The 24331-nt window shown below is 40.7% G+C and overlaps 2 protein-coding genes and 1 long non-coding RNA gene across 4 annotated transcripts in view; 2 read left to right on the top strand and 1 right to left on the bottom strand.

The window, feature by feature from the left end:
* Positions 1-510, bottom strand: part of LOC143142470 (uncharacterized) — an 8884-nt gene extending 8374 nt beyond the window's left edge. Inside the window, exon 1 of the mRNA XM_076303374.1 lies at positions 344-510. The gene's annotated coding sequence lies outside the window, so the exon portion shown is untranslated. The remainder of the gene's footprint in view (positions 1-343) is intronic.
* LOC143142471 (mannose-1-phosphate guanylyltransferase regulatory subunit alpha-B) overlaps positions 1-24331 on the top strand; it is a 26621-nt gene extending 2290 nt beyond the window's left edge. The window contains exons 7-13 of one of the 2 annotated variants that reach the window (XM_076303377.1): positions 385-519; positions 905-1002; positions 1101-1147; positions 1555-1647; positions 2609-2777; positions 21298-21333; positions 24278-24331. In XM_076303377.1, the coding sequence (XP_076159492.1) occupies positions 385-519; positions 905-1002; positions 1101-1147; positions 1555-1647; positions 2609-2777; positions 21298-21305 (550 nt within the window). In that variant the 3' untranslated portion in view covers positions 21306-21333; positions 24278-24331. Of the gene's footprint in view, positions 1-384; positions 520-904; positions 1003-1100; positions 1148-1554; positions 1648-2608; positions 2778-7278; positions 9239-21297; positions 21334-24277 lie in introns of those variants that run through there. The other variant, XM_076303375.1, reaches the window with a different exon arrangement.
* LOC143141989 (uncharacterized) lies at positions 21482-22371 on the top strand. Its single transcript, XR_012990850.1, has 3 exons — positions 21482-21494; positions 22015-22086; positions 22244-22371. It is a non-coding gene; the product is annotated as an uncharacterized LOC143141989 (long non-coding RNA).

Genomic DNA, 24331 nt, shown 5'->3' with positions numbered 1-24331 from the left:
CCAGAGGTTGAGTGTTACATAACTCTTGGCTGTGCGAGACATTCCGTGACAAATGTTTAAATGTTTTCCAACTGACAAGCGACAGGCAACGAGTGAATTGCCAGCTATCTGTAGTCTGTGGGTGGCTTTAGGCTACCAGCTATGTGACATATCGTAACAGTGGACAATACAATAGACGCACTGATTGTGACATTTCGTTACAATACTGATACCTATGTATAAGTATATGATTGACTATTGAGCACCAATACTGTAGCAACAACCAGAATGGCTGACTGTATTACTGGGAAATAGTAATAATAAGTGCACTGTGGCTCCACATGTGTGTGGTTTATTACTGTACCGTTCTGTGCGGGTGTGACACACTTGTCTGTCCCTGTCTAGGGAGGAGCAGGCGGTGGGGAGGCAGAGAGAAGAGGTCATCCACCTGGAGCAGGACATCTTCACAGCGCTGGCCGGACAGAAGCAGCTGCACGTCTACAAAACACAGCACTTCTGGAGCCAGATCAAATCAGCAGGGTGAGCAGGCAGAGCAGAGCAGAGCGCCCCCTAGTTGTTTCACATTGAAGTTTGTTTTGTAATTTGGTAGACACTTTGATTAGTTATTCTTAAGTTTTCAAAGTTCAATAGAATGATTAAATGATTAATAGAAAGGCACTGTCTGAGAGTGAAAAGTAAGTCTGTAAATGGAGTGTGCTGTAGTCTTGATTTTCACTCACCTTGATGTTCCTGCTATCAACGGCTGTCCATGGTCATTTCTGTTTAGTCATGAAATGTTGTATTCTATTGTCCCAACAGATCATATTTTTGTTTAGTCATGAAATGTTGCATTCTATTGTCCCAACAGATCAGCAATTTATTTTAATGTAGTCATTAAAAATGCTGTATTTTATTGTCCCAACAGATCAGCAATATATGCCAGCCGACTGTACCTGAACCAGTACCACCATACACACCCAGAGAGGCTGGCCATCAACCAGGAGGGAGGCCCCAAGATCACTGGTAATTACACCTCACTCATCCATAATCATTACTCTCAGTGTCAAACAACTAATGCTAAACTAGTGACAACTAATGATGATTGAATTTGCCCTCTCCAGGGAATGTATACATTCATCCAACAGCCAACATTGACCCCACAGCTGTGGTAAGTACACTTATTCACTTACCGGTACTTAAGACTCACACACAACAACATGTTCTCACTCTTGCTTTCTCTCTCTCTCTCTCTCTCTCTCTCTCTCTCTCTCTCTCTCTCTCTCTCTCTCTCTCTCTCTCTCTCTCTCTCTCTCTCTCTCTCTCTCTCTCACACACACACACACACACACACACACACACACACAACCACACACAAAAACACACACACATACCCTAACATCTGCTTCCTTCACTCATAAATGTATTTATTGTTTTTGTTTGTTCACTGTGTCTATGTTTGTTTAATGTGTTTACTATGTTTTATTTGTATGTAAACTCGGCTACACTCAACGTATTCCAGAGAATTTGATAAAAAGGGTTGAATAGATGAATGAATGCCTGTTCCCTTGTCTCCAGCTGGGGCCCAATGTGTCCATAGGTAAAGGTGTGTGTATTGGTGCCGGGGTACGAGTCAGAGAATCCATCGTCCTTCACGGCGCCACTTTACAGGCAGGTGTCTTACTCAGGATCCTCCTACTGCTCTTATTATAGGTTATTATACGGCTCTTCACAATGCAAGTAGAACGCTCCATTGACTTGAATGGGATTTCCCAAAGTTCTAGCGGTCATTATTTCTTGGGAAAGGACCTCTGAAAACAAGAATGACCGCTGTCAATGGCAACTGAGTTTGCGCTTGGAACTTCATTCAAAAGTGAAAGCAGACGGTTGATCAGCTGTGTTCTAAAGAATGTTTGATTCAAGTTCAGCGTGTGTTGCGAACTATTTGTTTCTCAGCAAAAGCCACGACGAAACGGTAACAAATAAGTGTAAAGAGACATATCATGGAGTTTATTTTTTCGTTTTGGCAAGTAGCCGTATAATAAGCGGGATAATGTATAGAACGCCGGTCATTATGGGAAAATAAGTCCCTTCAGGGCGAAACAAGACCCCTCCGCTGGCGCGTCGGGGTCCGGTTCGCCCTGTCGGGACTTATTTTCTCCATAATGACCGGCGTTCTATACATTATCCCTTACTTACTCTGTGTCATTAGCACAGTGCTTAGGTACATGGTAAAGATTGATTGGTTGAAAAAGATTGACTGATTGAAAATCGATTGGTTGACTTGTGCAGTGTTTTACTTTTCTTTCTTTCTTTTTTTGTTATTGTGCTTTATTTTAGGATACTTTTTAATCCACTTTTATAGCCACTGAGTTCAGTCTGAAGATGGTGATTGAATAAATGAGTCCTAAAATTACACAAACGGTGAGGAACAAAACATATTTGTTTTGTTCCACACAAGGCATCATGCTAGCACGTCATTATTCTTTTTAAATTTTGCTTATAACGACCCCTTTTAAGACCCATTGCACCATTGATTGATTAAGGCATTGATCACGTCTGTAAATCAGTACTTATCCATTCTGTTACCTAACTACTCTTATCTCTACCCTATCATTTGCATTGGCTGCAGGACCACAGCTGTGTGCTGAACAGCATTGTAGGATGGGACAGCACCGTGGGGAAGTGGGCGCGCGTTGAAGGGACGCCCAGCGACCCCAATCCCAATGACCCCTATGCCAAGATTGACAGTGAGACGCTTTTCAGAGATGGCGGTCTCACTCCGTCCATCACTATCCTAGGTATGTGTAACATGTAATTACACTGACTTGGATTCGTTCAATCAGGTGTTTTCGGTAACACTTTACTTTAATGTCATCCTGGTTAATGTCAAGTTTTCATTACAAAGACATCCCAAACATATTTAATGTCAACTTGTCATGACCAAGACAACTTCTGGTAATGTCACTTTGATTAATGTCAAGTTGTCATAATCAAGACAACCCAAACAATGTCAACTTGTCATGACAAAAACGGAATGACACTTAGGGCCCTATCATGACAGTCTAAAGTGCATCGTCACTATTCAAAAGCTTATTAAAATTTAGTAGGATGTCCAGTCCACATTGGGAGGGTTTTCGTTATCAAACATCGAGCGCATGGCGCAACAAGGTGTTCCTAGGTTTCTTAATCAGTCATGGGTGTGTTTGGGCATTTAAACCAATGAGTATGACATCTGTCATTCCCTTTAACGGCGCAAAGCGCGACGTCAAAAAATGACATTTTGACAGTCAACGGCGCATTTGAAGGAGTCTGCTTGCGAGACCGTATGGAACTGTCATTCCACTACACCTTTTTTTGCTTTACTAAAACCTAGCATAGCCTTTGATGAACTCATTGGCAAAGTGAACCTAATTTCACCATGGTGTCAGTCAACGACAAGACAGTTATACGCAGTAAGTTACATTCACTATTGACTGACAATGGGTTACCATCGAAAACATAGGCTGGAAAAAGCAACACTTACCCTAATATTTTTCGAATGAGTGAATAAAACAATGTTTAAAACAACGTTTATCCTACAGAGGAGTTGTTTATATCTGGTGATAGTGCTGTGCTCTCGCCTAATCACTTTTAACCGTCATTACCAATTTGCGAATGCATTGTGAGATGTATTTCGTAATATCTTTATTCGTGGTGCATTGTGCACCCGCCAATATGACTTGACAATGCGCTCTTAAAATAACATATAAACAACTCGCCATAGACTTCTGACCAGGTTTCTCTTGGTCAGTGGCGTAATGCGTTTTAGGTGGTGTACAATAGCGATTTTTAGACAATGTGCCAGGCCACTCCCTAGGTTGTTAATTGCCACACCCCTGGGCACATTGTTTAAAAAATAAACGTGCAAAATAAGAAAATAAACTTTGCGCCTGGTGGAAAACGAGTTTTACGCCATTCGCCAGGGTGCAAGATAGGGCCCTTAATGACAGAAGTCATAAATGTTTATGACTTGTTTATGACACGTTCATGACAGTGTTATGTCTCTCTCTGCAGAGATGCGTTCACCCGTCATCACAATAACAATTTGCCATAGTGCAAGCGCTCCTGGCTCTTAGAGGGAAGATAGCCCTCTGATTGATTTATTGCTTGTTACATCCAAAACAAACCAATGATTAATAGAATAGAATAGAATAGAATAGAATAGAATAGAATAGAATAGAATAGAATTGCCACACAACACAACATGTTGGTGGTATTTTTCTGTATATTTAGTATGTTGTCAAGAAACTTAAAGGAGAAATCCGGCAATTTTTCACATAGATCTCCATTTCTTGAGGTCACCGAGTACTGTCGATACGAAACCCCCCCCCCTCCCCCGAACGCTATTACCTACTGTAGCTCGAGTTGGTGTAGCCAACAGTTGGAGCTTCCAGGCAGCTAAGGTGCTACGTTCTGGGGTCATGTTCATGAGCCCCCATGATCATGACCAGAGTGTAGCACTGTAGCTGCTTGGCTGCAGCAACTCAAGTTAGGTAAAACCGATTGTTTTGGGGGTTTTTGGTACCGACAGTACTCAGTGACCTTGAGAAACGGAGATCTATGTGAAAAATCACTGTATTTCTCCTTTAAGCACTACCCTTTTGAATTGTTTGCTTGGCAAGGAGACCATTTCTCCTGCTGTCAAAACAGCAAAAGGGTCATTCTATGAAACAGGTGCCATTTGCGCCCACAACATTTGATAAGATGCATAAGGCACAAATTAGTGTGTTTCTAAAGCCTAAAGATACTGTAATAATTCAAGGGTTCTTGTTAAAAGGATGTACAAGAAAATACAATTCTTAGTATCACTAATAGAGTATCACACTATTTTTTAACCATTTTTCAAAAGTGCATGGCCATTTCCAGGTGTCCAGGTTGACCGACATGATATTTATATCTAAAATATCACCACGTAAATGTTATATTCTTATCAAACTTTTTGTTATTTTCAGAATTAAATATAATTTCCTAATGACATTAGACATATTTATTCAGAATAAAATCATGTTTTTTGGTCAATATTTTATCCCCTGGGGCCCGTTGCACAAAACTATGATAAGGGATTAAGCCGGGATATCTTGGTTATCCTGGCTCAATTTATCCGTGATCCAGTTGCACAAAAGCGGGATAGGGGGCAGCAGGATATGTTATGGTATAAATCACCATGGCGATTTATTCTGTGGAGCTAACCTGCTCCAGACCAGGTTAAGTTCCAGGATCTATTTAATCTCATCCCTCAGCAGTCACCACAAACGGAAACCAATAGTTATTCCACTGCCCACTACACATTGTTATCACATATAACTAGACCCACTGTCATTATTTAAACGTATGTGATCATTAATTAACTTTTACATATCGCCATTCCTGACCTGTCATGCGACAATGTGACGTCACGGGAGTGCCTAACCATTTTGCGCGTGGTGGTCGCGGCACTAGTTGCAATATTCTCCTAAACAGAGGTGTTGCTGTTTGTTGCTGTTGTGAAAAGGCTATCGCTACCTACTTCACACCGTAGAAGAAGCAATGAAGCCACTCTAGTTGCCATGGTGAATCAGTGAATCTGTGATCGGTGGCGGGGTCTATTTGAGGGAGCCGTGAGCGCGCACTTATCCAGGATAGGTTTCACCTGGCTTGATGAATCCGTGTCTGCTCATCCTGGCTTGCTCGTTGTGCAACCAATTAAGCCTGTGCGCTCTTGTTTTGGATTCATTGAGCGCAGCTCAGTAACTTATCCCGGATGTCTTAATTCTGCTTTTGTGCAACAGGCCCCTGGTGTCCCCTGGTTTGACTTACCACCCCGTCACATTAACTTGTTTTGTCTGTAAATAGCATACTGTTACTTGAAATGAAATCACAAAGACAATTTTTGATAATGTCTGCCTGTAGAGCACCCAAGAAACTAAGCAGAGAAAATCTGACATTTTTTTACATTGTTTATTTGTTATGTTTTCATTACTATTATGGGGTCCATCAAGCTTAATCCAACCACCCAGTCACGCAAGTTAGACAGGAATAACTTTTTCATTACATTTTTAACACCATCATTGCTAAGCAAATTACATTTCTAATTGAAGGCATGTATGTTAAGTCAATAACTTGACCATTATTGGATAATTAGAGCCGTATAAATTGAAAAGAAGTTTACTTTTGATGAAAATTTTGAAAATGTTATAGTGGAAAAGGCACCCATTTCATAGAAAGACCCAAAAGTGGATTCAGACACACCCTTAACTTCCTTGCGCCTCGGGCCTAAGACTATCGATTTCGATTGCTAAAATAGGACTCTTGGTTTAGGAGGAGAAATCTTACCAAAACGTGAAAGCCCTGTGAGGAGAAACATACCCACTAGGGGGAGCTGTTGTATACTGTTACAGTAATGATCCCATGGTTGTCAGCATTATGAAGAATCACTTATATTTCTCTAGAGCATTCATTTCAGATTTACTTTTTGCAACTATAATCATAACATACCATTGTAGTAACACAACATTTCTGGTATGTCAAGCTATTTAGACCAGTGTTTCTCAAACTCAGACCTACTTCAACAGTTTACACAATAGGCCTACTCACTGAACCACCTTGCTAATTGTCTTTGCAACTTTCTTATTGTGTCAGAGGATTCATATGATTTAAACTGGAGTATCTTACATAGGCAGTGTTGCAGTACAGTTTGGATTTACATACAAGTTGGTTCAATATTGCAAACAACTCATCTTTATTATATTTTACCACTTTTGCTCGTGGACCACTTGGGATAGCTTGCGGACCACCAGTGGTCCCCGGACCACACTTTGAGACACACTGTAGACTATTGTTAACATGTTCCCTATTCTAAAGAGAAAAGCAGACTTATCCAGCTGGAAAAGAAATAAGCTGATTGGACCTCAACTGTAGCACTCACATGTGCTATAAATACAAGCCTTGGTTTTTGTTTTTATTTACTGTTGCCCACTTTCACCCAGTTTTCTGTGAGTGCTTCATCTCACATGAGAGGGCAATTTCGAACACATCTGTCATTTACAGCGAGGCTGGAGAAATGACTAATATAAGAAGCAATCAAAGAGATGGAGTAACTCCAGCAGAAATAGTTGGAGAGAGAGAAAAAAAAAAAATGTAAACACATTTTATCCCATATAATAGTTTGAGGATGTAGACACTCTGATGTTGTTATCAAGCCTTCGGCTCCATTAGACACTAGTTCTCCTGTCCGGTCTTTCCTGCATAAGAGTAAAGGTCTGTATATTTCACTTTCTCTAGGCTGCAAGGTGAGCATTCCCTCTGAGGTCATCATCCGCAACTCCATAGTTCTGCCTCACAAGGACCTGAACCGTAGCTTCAAGAACCAAATCATCCTCTAGGCATCTCACAGGGTGAGCGCAGAGATGGACGCAAGAGGAGTGGATATTCTGTATAACTTGGTACTCACAAAGAGAAACGTTTGTGAAAACCATACAAGAGATTTGAGACACTACAAACTAACAGAAGTGTACGATTTTAATGCTATATATTTGGGACAGTTGTTACATTCACTAATAATAGGGGATGTGTAGTTTTGCACATAGACTATGTGTAAATGTTTTAATTTTAGAGCTCTTTTGCACTGACAGGCCAAATCATTGTGAGCATGGCTACTCGCCTACTAAAAGAGAACCATGCTGAGAGCTATAGAAGTAGTCTGCTGTGTGTTCATGATGCAGGCAATCGCTGATTGATTGCCTCATTCATTTTCTAAAAGTTGTTTCTTTCTTTCTGCCTTTTTGGTTGCCACTTAGGTCAAAGTATAGTTAATGATAAGCAAGAAAATACAATCCTCAAAAAGGCCAAACGAACAGTTTAGTTAGGGGAGCCATAGCAAATAATTATGCTAGCCCAGTCTTTCTCAAACTTTTTCAGACCAAGGACCACTTAATCAATAAAAAAAAGCCTCACGGACCACCTAGCTAAAAAAAAAAAAGTAGAAAGTAGACCTACTTCAATAGTAAATTACACAATAGGCCTACTCACTAAACCACTTTGATTGTATTTGCACCTTGCTTATTGTGTCAGAGAATTCATATGATTTAAACTGGCATGGCGTACATAGGCAGTGTTGCAGAAATGTTTGGATTTACATACAAGTTGGTTCAATATTGCAAACAACTCATCCATATTATATTTTACCACGTCTGCTCGCGGACCACTTGGGCTAGCTTGCGGACCACCAGTGGTCCCCGGACCACACTTTGAGAAACACTGTGCTAGCCTACTTATGCATTTAGCTGAAGCTAATATAGCTGATTTGCTGTCACTAAACCTAACGTTTCATTATGATTTTAAGCAGATCCCTATTGAACTGAAGAGACAAGAACCCATACTAATTTATTTGAACTGTCAGATAACCCATTTGTATGAGCTATGGAGGTGTGACCGCATGTGGTCTCACTATTGAATGCATGGAGTGTCAGTTAGACTGCATTAGTGCCCTCCTTTATGTGCAAGTGCTTTGCTTTTCCAGAGTGAGTGAGGTGAAGCTCTCAATATTGGGTAGAAGCAGAACAGAATGGCTCTCGTGTTAGATGATTATTGCTAGTTTTGAACTCTGCCACTTCACTCCCAAGGACCTCCGCTAATTGTATGACATTAATTGGCCACATTTGCGTAACACTTGGGCTTTATTCTCGTTGGAGTTTTTTTTTAATCTTCATTTCTTTTAATCAAAGAAATCATTGATTGGCCTTGAAAGGCAACAAGTGCAAAGCAATCAGGAGGAGGGCTTGGTGTGAGAGAACAAAGAAGCCAGCACTGTGTTAACCCTCCGGAATCTGTGTGAGTGAATTTGTGTGTGTGTGTGTGGGGGGGGCATAGTCGTGATGTGGTGTGTGTGTGTAATGGGGAGGTGATGATGTGGTGTGAGTGTGTGTGTGTGTGTGTGTGTATGTAACACTCTCTTCTATGTGGTGATTATATGATGATATATGCAGAATAAAATAGAAATGAGGATAGAATGCAAAGACCACTTTCCATAGAAGTTTCCCTTATAGCACCTGTAATTAGACTTACGGATTAGAGTCTTTATAAGTGGAAACTTTTTTAAACATCTAGTTGCTTTTGTCCTTCTGTGAAGTGTACTGAATTTCTTCTGAAGTTGAATCATGGGAAGGGTTGTTTTGACCAAGGGGCCATATTGTGGAGCCTTCTGTTTTGTAAACATTTGAAATAAAAAAAATCTATATTTTAACACGCCATCTTGACGCCCACTGTGTTGAGAACTCATTCTTGTGTGCGCCGATGCCGCACATTCTGTCACATTTCACATCGGATCAAATCTCCCGCCTGCTGTGCGTTGAGCCGAGTAGCTGTTCCACACCCGCGTATGCACACATACTCTCAACCACACATCTGACTGACTTGTTATAGCCTGTTTCTGCTCTTAAGTGTGTGTGTGTGTGTGTTTGTTGGGGGTGGGGTGGGGTGGGGTGGGGGAGGGGGGTTGGTTGGATAAGTGCTTGATGTCAGATGAGATGAAGAGCCACACACTTCAGCCTTTCCACATTCGCCTGCTGGGGGGGTAGGTGGGGGGGGTGTCTGCTGATGTTCATTAGAAGCACATCTATCAATAATGACCCAGCAGCTGCTAAACCCCCCACCCACCCACTCTCAGACACATGGTACGATCCTACCACATTACTCATATTGCGCCTGATGACTCCTGTGTACCAAATACTGCAGATAAATGGGGGGGGGGGGGGTCATAAAGGGATGCAGGACAAGGTGAGCTAAGCTAAGACTCTGTCATTAACCTGCACCCCTCTCTTCATCTCCTCTCCAAAGCCCTTCAAGTTCATTTTTAACATCAGCGGACAAGACACACTAATGTGCTGTAGCCGACCTATGAGAATAGATTGCGCCAGAATCAAGACATCAACCTCCTGAATCAGTCACAAGCAAAACAGATCATTACATCATCTGATCGTTATGGGTGAGTGCTGTGGAAGAGCTCAGCAGTAATCATTGCATTTCTAGAACGAGGCAGATATCAAAGACAGGGAGACCGCAGCAGGGTCTTTAGCTATCAGGCACGTTCCAGGTACAATGTCACGTATACCTTTTCCAAATATGACATGACAGGAAGTCCAACTGATTTGCTGATTATATTATAAATAGAGAGGTTTCAAAGGGGTTTCAGCAAACAAACAAATCATATAAAGCATATCTATAGCTATATAGGTGTGTGTACTCTCTGTGAAAGCATCAATAAAACAGCTAATATTAAACAACAAATGCCATGTCCCTCTCCTCGGCAATACTCAATGCACAATAGAACTGTCCAGAACAGAAACACTAGGGTATTGAAATTTGACTGATATGGCTAAGGTTATTTGTGTGTGTGTGTGTGTGTGTGTGTACTGTGTATATATATATATATATATATATATATATATATATATATATATATATATGGTTATTTGTGTGTGTGTGTGTGTGTCTTACTTAAACATGTCTTTTCATTAAAGTGGGGTTACTGGGATCTTGCTTTCACCAAAGTTGGAAGCCATGATTATTATACTTGAATGTATGTTCCTCCAGGAGAATAACACTGGCACAGGAGTGACTAAATGAAGTCGGACTTATTTCTGATTTATGGCTTTGTGCTGCTGAGAGCAGCAATACAGGCAGCACATCAGAAGGCCAATCCTCCTGTTTACAAACACAAAACGAAACCCTGCATGCAGTGGGAGGAGATTGCATTCTCCATTATCTTTCTCTCTCTTGCTCCCCCTCCTTCTCTCCATCCTCTTTCCTTTTCGTTCTTGTACAGTCAGTGTGTTACCTCACATATAGAAAAATAAGGCTTTCAGGGCGAGGAGATAAAGCACCTCTCCGTGGGACGAGAAATCTGTGGTCCTTCGAGTAGGAGGCATGGTGTGTGAATTGAGACTGGGAACTGAAGCAGAAGGGTTATAATGGATCTATTGTGAGCAGGTCACTCTTCCAGTTTTATCAGGCCATTCGTTGTCTCCTCTCCACTCTCTCCTCCTGCGACCAGCATATCACTGGGGAAAAAACTGTTCTCTCGCTCTCTCTCTCTCTCTTTCTTTCTTCCTCTCCTGTGTTATCTCCCTCGCCCTACAAATCTGGTTGCACATGCATACTGTATACTTAAGAGAGATGAGAGTGACAGAGAGGATGCATGCAAAAACAATTATAGCTGTCAGTAGGTTTGTGCACAAGTGGATGTGTCTTTGTATTTGTATATATTTGATGTATACGTTTTTCCATGTATATAAGTGAAGGAAGGACCCCACTCCACACATCCATTGTTGCTCATGAAGGCTGCTTTGTAAGCGATGTTATTTTTGTTGCTTTGGTTCTTTGGTTGGGCATTCAGGGTACTGGTTTTGCTTAGAGCCAACACTAATAGGGCATACGCACTTGCTAAAGAAGCCTACTTGTTTTTTGCTGTTTTGATTGCTTGGTTGGGCATCAAAGAGTCTGCATCAACAGGGCAGAAGCACTTGCTATACAAGCCTACCAGTTGCTCACGAAGGCGGCGTTGCTCAGACTCTTATTGCAGCTGTGACTCCTGCACACCAAATACAGCTGATAAATAGGGTGGGTCTGTTGGGTTCGCATGGAGATGCAGGACAAGGAGAGCTAAGCTGCAGGACTCTGTCATTAACCTGCACTCCTCTCCAAAGCCCTTCAAGTTCATTTTTAACATCAAAGGAGAAGACACACTAATGTGCTGTAGCCGACCTATGAGAATAGAGCGCTCCCAAATCAAGACATCAATCAACCTCCTAAATCAGTCACAGTTTCTGTGTATATCTGAAATTCTGAAGGAAAAAATGTGTTGGATAGCTCATGGGAAAATATGATAGTGATTGAAACTGAACTGAACTGACAGAAACAGAGAATTGAAAAGAATGGTCCTCAAAGCTAGGTTTAATATTTTGGAGTAAAATACCTTTGACACGAGTAATGCAATACCTTCAGTGCAAAGAGGTTCTGGGGCAGAGACATGAAGGCAGGATTAATACCGCTTTTGTCAGTCCACAGAAATGGCATGCTGTGTCTGCCTTGCCATATTTACATGGGATTTACCCTGTAAATTTACCTTGTAATTGCCCTCTAAACCAGGGGTACCCAATTCTATTTCAAAAATTAATATTGGTGGAGGGCCGTGGGCCAAAAATAAGTGTTAATGTGAACTGCAGTTAACCCTTAAGTTAAAAAGCTGTTGGGACAGAAATTTCCTTGCTGACAGCAAGCCAAACATTAAAAAAAAACTCTGGACGTAGAGCTCTGGACCTGCCCATGGCTCTAACCTCCAGACCTTTGGAGGGAGGGAGGTTTACTGACCAGCTACTGGTCCAATCCAGCGCTCTAAATACTACACAGTGAATGGATCATACCAGCTAGCTATCGTTACACTAGTTATGAGACAAGGTTGACAAGGTCTTTAGCCAAATGTATGTATTACATAAAATGTATATTTATCTTGTAAATAGTGTTTCATCAAGGCAGGAATGATACATAATAAATTGTTCAAGAGAAGTCTTTGAAGTAAGTTTGAGTGTGTACAACTTTTCCTTTCCTGTGTGCCGACCTGGGGAGAACCCACAAGTTTGCAGTCGTGGGCCAGGTTGTTAGTCTCTCTTTCAGGGATCTGTCTCCCTTGCGTCATAATGGGATTTTTCATCTGTGGAGAGAAACGCTCCCCCTCTGAAGAAGTCTAAAAAGAGCTCAGAGCACCTAAATGTTTACCGAAGGTGACAGAATGGGACTGGGATAGTCAGTTAGACAGACATCAAGACAAACATACACTCACAGACATGCACACAAACACACACACACACACCTACATGCATGCACACTATCACACACACACACACACTCTCCCTATACTTTTAGTGTGGTTAAAGGAACAACGTGATAATGTCTGCAAACACCCTTTCAGCGTACCGCCCCAAAGCACGTCACAGTTGGAATGACATTCAGGGAGACGAAGTGATGTGAAGAAGCCAAGTCTTTTTTTCCAGTTTCCAATGACACAACAATTTGTAAATTTCCATCACGCAAGCACACACACACACTCACACACACAGTACAATTTTAAGGTTTGTGTGCATAATGAAAGTTCAATGGTTCCAAATCTCTCTCTCTCACACACACACACACACACACACATGCAAACATACAGTACAATTTTAAGGTTTGTGTGCATAATGAAAGTTCAGTGGTTCTGAGTCTCTCTCTCTCTCTCTCTCACTCTCACACACACACACACCCTCATTACCTCTGTTTATGCCTCACTAATGTAAATCTCACTTCACTGTGGAGGGAAACCGCTGATTCCACGTTTGCCTCCTGAGTTGTTCTTCTCTTATTCCTGTATGAGTGAGTGAGTACATGTGCACCCTCCAGCTTCTCTCTCTCTTCTTCTCCCTCCCTATCTCTCTCTCTCCCTCTCTCTCTTTCTCTCTAAGCAGTCACACAAAGAAGGCAACAGAACTCATTTAGGAGCATGTATTAATTTGCAGCAGGTATCAATCATCAGAGATACTAATGCTACACACTGGTCGTGATTCACAGGGTGGCTGTAACCGTGATGCAGAAGTCCAACTCAAATGCCCCTTTGGTAATAAAGTTTTCATTTTCAAAGAATTCTCTGACCAGGGAAAGGTAGTCATCAAGTTTCAGCATACTGATAAGATTTTTCTTCTCACCACTCAAAAGGCATTTTTAAATTTTAATGAGAATATTAACAATTCAGCTTGCCAAACCCCATCTGCCCTTGGCTAAAGGCCGTTTGTCAGATGATTTTTTCAGGTATCTTATGTCCTCTGTTTATCCTTGCCTTCAAAAACAAAGAGTTTTATAAAATATAGATCACATAATGTTTTATCTTTCTATGTCGTTGGATATAAAATGTGGACAGAATTGAGAAAGTAGAAGTTCTTAGCATTCTGTAAAGTTGTGTTTCTGTACAGTTGAAGTTCTGAGGCAAAAGAAACTCAGCTAGCTCTTCCAATTTGGATCAAAAGGCCAATTGCTCCACACATGGGATGGCCGAGATATATCGATAATAACTTAAGGCCGAAAAATATTTTCTCTGTAACAGTGAATGGAAGAATGAGTCAATCCCATAACCCGGTAAAGAGAGGAATAGTTTGTCAAATACAGCTTAGTATCCATTAAGTGCTTTGAATGTGCGGTGGAGGGACTTGTACAGTCTGCAGTTGCAGGTCAAGGTAAACAAATAGAAAATAAAGAAATGAATAAAGAAAAGAATATTGTGAATCTGTATGGAGTATTACACAATACCTCGGCCTCTTACTTGATTTGGTAGTTCTGAACTGATGATTTAAATGATTACACTTGAATTGTGTCCTGTGCATGTTACTGTATGTACAGTAAGACTGAACTCAGCTGCCTAGAAAATAAGAGATATTTAAGTTATCATATCATGCTGACACCTTTAAGTTAGTATTAGAGAATTATTCCACCCTGAACTAACCTCATAATTTATTTATTTATTTATTTTTTTAGAAATAGACTGTGAGGGTTCAGTCGTTGCCTCACATGGCTACAGACAGGCCAGCAAAAGCAGATGAGAGGCATAGTGTTGGATGGGAACTACCCCAGAGCAGTGCCTGTGGTAGTTTAAATCTGCTTTGTTGAAGTGAAACTTATGTGAAGTGACTGAACAGCTGGAAGATACAACAGCTAAAACAGGAGAGAGGACCTGAATTTCAAGGGTAACACACCAAGAGAAGTAGGAGGCCCTGGGTGGATAGGTCAGTGGCAGGGACCGCACTCCCCACTAACGGTATCTTCAGAAGCCGGCACAAGCTCTCTGACTGCATCGGCCCAGGACCATAAAGATTTGAGTTGCCTTCTGCTACCCATTCCCTTTCCCCACACATTATAGATAAATTCCCAAGTTTGTTTCACTGCAACCTCTTTGTCTGACTGCTTTATTCCAGTTAGCTGACCCATTGTTCTGTCTCGCATTGCCAGGTAGCCACAATACATACAGATTTTTGTATTTTTTGTCCACTTCACAGTAGTGAAGCCTTTCTGTACACTTTCAAATAGCATACTTTAAACAACTAGCTTTGTGGTGTAGTGGTGGTGGTGGTGACTCCTGATGAAGTCAAAGACAAAGGGGAAAAGACCACAGTCTGTCCAAATGCTATAAGAGATACTTTTAAAAAGAAGACATTTTTGAATAACATGTCAATATTTTTCAACATAAGTAATAACTAGGTGTGAAACCAAAACAAACATGTATGCAAACAATCAAACACAAACAGCTGACATTATAAACAAGTTCATTTCGAGCCAGATTCATCACAATGCAACTGGTCAAGATAATTCTATTGATCATATTGTTTGGATCAATTTTCTCCTGACAAGGCAGACAATTCTGTCTGGCCACTCGTGAGATGTGCATGCTGTTTGAGGGATTAAACTACAGAGAGACAGAAAATAACAATGGTGGACGACGATGATGTGCTTTAGTCAACAGCAAGGTGTCTCAAAAGAATTTTAAACTGAGGCGTTTTTCGTGTCACAATTTTTGTGTCACACTGATGGATTTAAATAGCGCCTCACCATCATATGCCTGGAGTGCAATATTTGGTCTTCATGCTTGACTGCTGCTGTGTGTGTTTATGAGAGCTTTCACCAGTGTAAATGAAAACCGGTCTGAAAAATAGCTGTTTTGAGTTGGTCAGCGCTCAATGGTGTTTTAAGCCCCCACCGTCGACTTCAAGGCAGCACTGCGACTGTCGACTTTAAGGCACCTAATCCTAACCCTAACCCTTGCCTAACCCAAGTACCTTCCATGCAGCGCTGCCTGGAAGACAACGTTGGGGGCTTAAAACACCATAGAACTTGGTCATCACAATGACAATATATTCTTTTTTTTTTAAACAGACTAATTAAAAAACACATAGGTACTGGTACATGTTAGGATAAGAGGTAGGATAAAAGCAAGCCCTTTCTACACAGATGAAGAACAGGGGCCGTATTCACAAAGAATTTTAAGGCTAAAAGTAGCTCCTAACTGGAGAATTTAGGAGCAACTCCTAAAAATAATGGGCGTGTCACTCCTAACTTTAGGACTCCTAATTTTTTTCACTAAAAGTAGTTCACAAAGCATTTTAGACCTAAAAGTAGCACCTAATACTAGGACAGCTTAAAAGCTCACTAAGACCTATTCACAAACCCTTTTTGTGGCATTTTACGTTGCAATGTTTTGAAATGCGTATGCAGCTAGGAGCTTCTAATTGCGAGGGAACAATTTTGCATTGTAGGCATAAAAGGGATGCAATAACGCCACCAACAACAACCAAAACTACTCATTGTCAACATTTAAATTAAATGTAATGTTTCATTGTGAATCAAATTAAAATGTTCTCCTCTTTGCAAACGTAGGCATAGGCTATGGTGACAGGTACATTTAATGTTGCAAAGATACTGCATCAATCCGCATGTTTCATTAGGCTATAGGCTATTTGTTTTGCCTTACTCTTTATTCATTTAGGCTAGGCCTTTTTATTCAGTTCAGTTTATTCATCATCTTCCGTCCTTCGCACTACTTGTGTAGCGCACACATTCTCAGACCTGTCACCTGTCACTCATCATCGTAAGGGAGGTGTTTGGAATCATTCCCGCGTTACAATCATCAGCCAATCAAGGTGGTCACTTCAGTCAAGCTCGTGCATGAGTAATAACGTCATCCATAGCAACGAAGACTCACTCTTAGTTTAGGAGTTGTCATTTTTCCTTACTAAGAGTAGGTCTGAAAGGCTTTGTGAATAACTTTTAAGAGAAAACTCCTAGCTAAAATCTTTTAGTGCGATTTAGGAGTACTCCTAGTGGTAAGATAAAAGGCTTTGTGAATACGGCCCCAGATGAAGTAGCTGTGTGTAAAATAATTTATTGGTAAACATCACTGTACCCAGAGATGTGCTCTTCTCTTTTTAAAACACTTTGTAGTGTTGAATATTGACATATTTGCGTTTAGTGCTATCTACTATAAATACAAGTTTTCAGGATTCTGATGTATTTTTGTAAAATAAGATGATTTTTCGCTTGCACAGCAGTCATTCAGATAATACATTGTTAATCATTAATTTCAAAATAGTTACGATTAATTTCATAAATGTTCTTACTTTCAGACACCTGTTGGCTAAACTTAACAAAGAGATGTTTGCTAAACTTTAGAGTTTGTCACTAAACCACGTACTTGGAATACTCCCCTGATCCAGTCAAGGGAAACCATCACAAACACTAATCACTTTTCTTAGTAACTTTTCATAGATGTTGTTTCTTTGATTCTATCTCCTGTCCTGCACCCTCGTTGGTTACAAATGGTCTGGCCTCTCACTCCAACAGAAATGATATGTGCACTTTTTCATTTTAATTACTCTGTCATTTTATCTTCCCTATAAGTGCAGTGTGATCTACCTACACACAGCATGGCACTTAAAGCATTGCAAACACAGCTGCATGTGTCAAACACATTAAAGAATAGAAAACAAACAGATGAATGTGTGTGCGCTGCTTCCATTAAAAGACAAACAAACAAATTAACAAACAAAACAAAACAAAGTGAAACTGCTTTGCCCTCTGATCAGAACACACTGGTATGACCAATCAGACGGTGAAGCTACATGTGTCGATAGTGTGAGAATGGTCAGATTAACAGATATGAGGTCAAGTCAAGTTTATTTATATAGTGCATTTCATACACAGAGGTCATTCAATGTGCTTTACATAAACAAAAGCAAACGTAACATAACGCACAAGGTAAAATCATTTAAAAATAAAGAATAATTAAGAAGACAAAATAAAAGATAAGATAAGCCGTGCAGTGATTTTACATAATACAGTTTTATATCAGCACTTATAATTAACAAGTATAGAGGGAAAATGTGCATTTCACATCTCAGTGACCACTTGACAATCCCCCTTATAGAACTGTCACTTGATTATATACGAGTAGTAGGCTACTCATTGCTGCACTAACATGTCCTTGATTCTATGCGAGTAGTACTTATTGCTGCACTAACATGTCCTTGATTCTATGCGAGTAGTACTTATTGCTGCACCAACATGTCCTTGCCGCATTGTACCTTGTATTCCTTTTTTGTAAGTCGCTTTGGATAAAAGCGTCAGCTACAGTGAATTACTAAATGTAAATGTATATAAAATATGCCTTTCTACTGGTTCTGGCTCTATTTATACGTATTGACCAGGTGACCTTACATAACAATGAATAGAAGTCACTGTCAGTCATTTATCCCATTGTCCAATGTAATTTAGAACGACCATTAACCGTATGTTATTTGCACACCTATGAAGTAGATCCATTTTTTTGGCCGTATCACACTTGTATATTAATTTGCCGAACTCGTTGTGGTTTAAATGAACTGTCACGTTGCATCCGAGCTGTAAAATGCAGAGGTTCAGATTCAGAACATGGCAACATTGTAGCATATGACGGAGGTGGCTTTTAGCTAGATGGATGACAGCAGGCTAAGTAAAATAGCAATGTTTCAAAGCTAAAGTTTATCCGGAGAATTTTGGGATACGCCCGCTTGACAATGGGAGAGATAGAACTAACGACTGGCCTTTGGCCGTAGCAACCATCCATTTAGAACTAGTAACGGCAGTTTGTCCTGCAAGTTGAGAAATTAGTTTATATGTCGGAAGAAATTAGTTCTACAAACAAGACAGTTTTAGCGATTAAAACGTTTAAATTGTAACAGGAAATGAACACAACGCAAGTGGCAACAGTAGAAAAAGCGGGATAATGGACTCCACGGTGATCTGTTTACAGAAATTAATGCACTTACGAGGTTTAACTTACTCCGCTTACTCCGCTCCGCGTCGGGGCCGCTTTACAACCTCGACCGTGCATTAATTTCTGTGACCAGACCACCGTGTCGTCCATTATCCCTTACAGAACAACATACAACAAACATAGCTTGGCATAGCAGTAAGACCTCCATAAAATCTGTTGAAGTAACACAATATAGGAATTCCCTTTTTCATCCATTTTCAATAATCAGGGTAAACATTTCGTGCCAAGGGGGTACCCAGTTTGCCTAAGGGCCTGAATATAATCCTGCGTCTGTGTCCCAAACGTGATTAGAATTGCATCATCAACGCGGCATGCGTGGGATGTCGTGTGCCTCCCAACATGTGACCGCACATCAATGACGCACGTCTTCGACGCCTGTAAATGTGCACGGAGGAGTATGGCACTTCCTTAAGACTGACAAAAAGAGTCATGTTCCTACCCACGACAACAACGTTACATCGTAGTGCAATACTATGTGTACCACTCATTAGCAATGTCAGAGACTCCATCCTCCGTCTGCCAAGTCAGTGTAGCATCAACATGAGTTAGAAGTCATTATTTAAAGGCCCCCTAAAGAGTTTTTTTTTACCTTAAAATAATGTTTCCAAAATCATTTTGATGGCACATTCACTCTTAATAGGGCGAATGGCACTTCTGCCGCACTCTGAGCAGGTCTTATCACTTGTAAAACAGCCATAGGATGTTTGGTTTGGTTAGGAACACTGCCCCCCCCCCCCAAATGCAAAGAGCATATACTACAGGAATTCGGAGATCTGTTTCTACAGACTGCTGTCGATGCATTCCCTCTATGTTGTGTTATGTTCATACTTTGCTGCAAAAGACGCATATTTAGTTGGTTTATTATTGTGCTTATCAACTGCAGGGGGACCCCGAGATTTTCTTTAGTGCTGCTTTAAGGACTACATTGTGTTGCTTTAAGCAGTTAAGCAGCTTCAATAGGCCTCAATGAAGCAGAAACACTATGTCAGATATCGTCCATAATAATTGGACTTTGGGTTTGATATATTGACCATTTTCAGTGGTTATGAGGAGCAAAATGAGAGAGAAATTTGGTGATCATCGATCATTGTTTAGGTACATTAAACCACATTAGGCCTTTTCCTCGCCATAGGCGCCAATGAAGAAGAAAACTGATGTGTTAATGTGAGCTTTTCTATAATCGTTGGATTTCGGTTTAGTTTTTTTGACAGTCTTAAGTGTTCATGACAAGATATGGCCATGAGAAATTTGGTGATCATTGGCCGTTGTTTTCCAACCTTAAGCCACATTAAGCTTTTTCACGTTAAGCGTTTTAGAATGTCCCGATACTAGACAACATGAAGCCATAAGAAGCAACAGAATCAGACTTATGGATATGGGACAAAAGGACAAACTATTTCGCATAGACATATCATTCTCCAAGCATTCACTCACTAAAACATAAAAACAACTGTCAAAGCGTCAGAGAACTCTCCAACTCTTTTGAAGCTAAATAAGCTTTCTCGATTAATTCAGCAACTTCAACATAATTTCACAAATAGTTACAAGATGGAGAAAATGAGTCAAGCATTGCCTGGTATCTGACTGCGCACAGCATGACAATCAGCAAGTCAGCTTAATCAAATTCAAGAGCCAAAAAAACACAAGAAAAAATCCTCTACCACATTTCTCATTGCATAGGCTATGTACTTTATTAGTCAAAGCACAGCAGGATAAACTGTGAGTCATTTTAGACGAAGCATGACGACAGTCACCATATAAGTTCCTTCCGAATCTGATCCCCAAACCTAAACCTTTGACAGAGGTATACCTCAGATGTACAACTACTCTTAAAAGCCAGAAATATGCCCATAATGGAGCTCAGCGTCAGGCAAAGACAGAGGACCAGATGGTCTGTTTTTCTGTGCCACTAATATAACAGACTAACGGCAACTGTGCTGTCTCAGCAGCGGCCGACATTCATCTCCTCACGCTTAGTGTCAATAACAATAGCTTTTTACTGTAGTTATTTATTATACACCATTTTGTACTTCATAAAGGACCCTCAATCATAAAAAATTAATGCCTAGCCTATACAACACCATGTTTAATACTCTTTAGTATGATAAAGGCACTATGCAAATAAAACGGGTTATTGTGTTAAGGGTGTTGCTCAAAGTGCTTTTGAAAAACTGGTATGAGACCATGTGGACGGTCGAATGCCTGTTCCTTTTCTTAACATTTATTTTGCATCATCAATTGTGAGTCATTGAAGTACATACTGTATGTACAAGTAGGACATAGAGTATACTGTATGGCACTGTACATACTGTATGTACAAGTAGGACATACAGTATACTGTATGGCACTGTTACGACCCTGTGGGTCGTTTCTGTGTGTATTCGTTGTGTCTGTTCTTTTTGTTGTGTGTCTTACAGGCAGCTGATTGGTGGTGTGATCCAATTGGACATCATCAGAGCCATAGAGAGAAAGAGTTGCGACACTCCCATTGGACTCCGTTGTACGCTTTTTGCCGCCTACTTCCGGGGTATGCAGCCTCACGTAGTTCCAAAAAGCCATTCTATGGCGTTGGACATCATTCACTTCCATTGCTGACTGTCTAGTAACTTCTGAGGTAAGTTGATTAAATAGCAACCTGTTTTGAATTGTCAACTGTCTATATTGTATCATAGGCCCTTTATGATGCATATACTGATCTTTATTTGTATGTACACAGCGTAATTATATATATGTTTTATCTTGGTAGACCACCGATTGCCTGCTAGTTTGTTAGCTTGACTTCGCCCTCTGTAAAGGTAACGTTAACGTTATATCCAGGCGTAAATTCATTAAATAGCTACCTCTTTTGAATTGTCAACTCTGTATATTATATAAATAGGCCCTTTATGGTGCATATGCTTATATTTATTTGTATGTGCACAGTGCAATTTATATATATTTTCTTAACTTAGTAGACAACCGATTTTCAGTCATTGCCTGCTACTTAGTTATCTCGATTTGGCGAGCTGTGAAGAAGGTATTGCTACACCAAAAATTACGAAATTCAGTAGTGAATCTCTGACATATTTTATTTAGTAAATTATTGATGTTAGATTACTAGGATCATTAAGGTTGATTAAGGACGTTTTTTTTAGGTTGTATCTGCTGAACCTGGCGGTGTTAGCTAGTCAGCTGAGTACTGTGTATCTGATGCTAGTAGAAATAAGGTTTGTTTAATTACACCCTTGAAAGGGCTGTTGGATTGCATGTAGGAATACAAATTATTTTACACAAAAAATTATCATAAGCCATAATGAGCTTTAAAATGTTTATTACTCAGACAGTAGTGTGACTAATTTGTTTCCCCAAACACTGCTGCTGCAGGCGGCTGCTGCTGGAGGCGATGACTGCTTGAGCTGGCTGGTGTTGGCGAAGGATGGTGATGGCGGCTGCTGCTGGTAATGGTGGCGGCTGCAGGTAATGGTGGCTGTTGCTGCAGGTGGCGGCTGCTGCTGGTAGCTGATACTGCTGGTGGCGGATGCTGGTGGCGGCTACTGCTGGCGGCTGCTGCTGGTGGCGGCTGTTGCTGGTGGTGGCTGCTGCTGGCGGCTGCTGCTGCCGGCTGCTGGTAATGGTGGCTGGTGCTGGCCATGGCTGCTGGTGGTGTCTGCAGGTAGTGGCTGCTGGTGGCGACTGCTGACGGTGTGCCGGGAATGGAGAGGCCGAATACATCCAAGGATCCTCCCTCCCTCTCCTCAACCACTTTTGAATTTGCTCAGGGCTATTATAAGTGTGGTAAAGTATAGTATATTTGCGACGTTATAATATGTTGTGAATGGTTTGCCCTATATATAGTGTTACCTGCTGTGTCCATTGTTGAATCTATTGTCGCCCTATTTCGCTTCATCTGCTTTTTAGTGTCCAGGACACAGATGAAGAGGATGTTAGTATGCGTTGTCGAGAGGAACTGCCCTACAGTGACTGGCCATAGTGCATAGTGGAACTCCACAGGTGTGAGTCTGATGTATGCAAGAGAAAGTATTTTCTAGGCAGTCCTGAGTGAACTGGCTTGTTAGAATATATTTGTGCCCCTGTCTCAACAGATCTTGCTGGACCACCAGTATCGTTGTTGTGGCCACTGTACGTATGTTTGTTGATATTATTCATGCTTGTTCCTTGTTCATGCTTGTTCCCATTTTTTTTGGTTCCACACTGTTCATTTTTATCTTATGCCAGGTACCTTTATTATGAATGTTGTTCTTCCTTTCAGCCCTGATGCACTCTGAAGCCTGATGTATGTGGAGGATTTTTTTAAATGTATTAATCACTTATAATATTCCTCCCTGTTCCTTCACTTTGTTCTTGTTTTTCCAGTTAGATACACACATTTACACACACACACACACATCTTGTTGTCTCACTCAGTATTTTTTATTAAACAATATTTGATTCATTCATCCAAGCTTAATGAGTTGTTATTCTTTAATATATTTGATTCTTTGTGCATGGCTTAATATTACAATTATCATGGTTGTGTGGTCAACTCATCAGAAGAAGTGGGTGAAAATGCTGAATGGACTGTTCTTTCTCAAAAAAGCAAAAAGGTACAACGGAGTCCAATGGGAGTGTCACCTGTCACTGTTCTCTATCACTCTCTCTGCAGCTAACCTTACTCTTACTCTGTGCATTAACCCAGAGCCGTAGAGAAAAATCTTAATAGCTCTGCACTTACCTATAGACCCAAACATATAAGCATAATGCTTTTGATAATATGTGAATGGCTTAATCTTAAAATTATATTCTTAGTCTTAACATGATCATGTTTCACGTTGTGGTCTGGGGGTGACCACTTATCAGAAGTGAGCTAGCTGCTAGGCGATGGCGAATGCTGAATGGACCACGGCAGACCTAAGGCTACCACGAAGGTAAGCTAATGGCTGAATCGGAATTTATAAGCAAAATCACGGTAATCAATAATACAGCCCAGTTGCGATAAAATGAAAATCATGAGACATCTGTCATCACATGAATGATATGGAAAAGAAAACTTAAGTTAGAGCCGTTCTAGCCTGTACTTCTGTCCATGCGAACATGAACATAAGCTTTTCCCTCCAAAAATGTAAAACGTATCTAAGTAATATACAGCTTTTTCGTTGTCACCCTGCCTCTCAAAATGCAAAACTGACATTAACAAATATGTAATCATGCAATAACAGCTGAAAAAGTAGTAGGGTGTATGTTTATATATATATATATATTTACCGTTAAATAACGCAATCGCTGCTGTCTGTCCCATAGAAGAACATGACAGCCAGCGTATGTTTTGGAACTATAGCGGTTTACACGAACCACGTGACTGCACTGGCGGTGACATCAAAGAGTGTCGCAACTCTTTCTCTCTATGGCTCTGGACATCATGACAGCCTGCCCCTTTAAAAGTGGCTGGTTGACGTCATTCGAGATCTCTCTCGC

The sequence above is a fragment of the Alosa pseudoharengus genome, unplaced genomic scaffold (genome assembly GCF_046254945.1).
Source record: "Alosa pseudoharengus isolate Yale_2024_CS ecotype anadromous, Long Island Sound unplaced genomic scaffold, YU_APseudo_1.1 YU_APseudo_1.1_scf_24, whole genome shotgun sequence".
Classification (NCBI taxonomy): domain Eukaryota; kingdom Metazoa; phylum Chordata; class Actinopteri; order Clupeiformes; family Clupeidae; genus Alosa; species Alosa pseudoharengus.
Note: the sequence above shows the minus strand (reverse complement) of the source record. Positions and strands in the feature narration are given on the sequence as shown.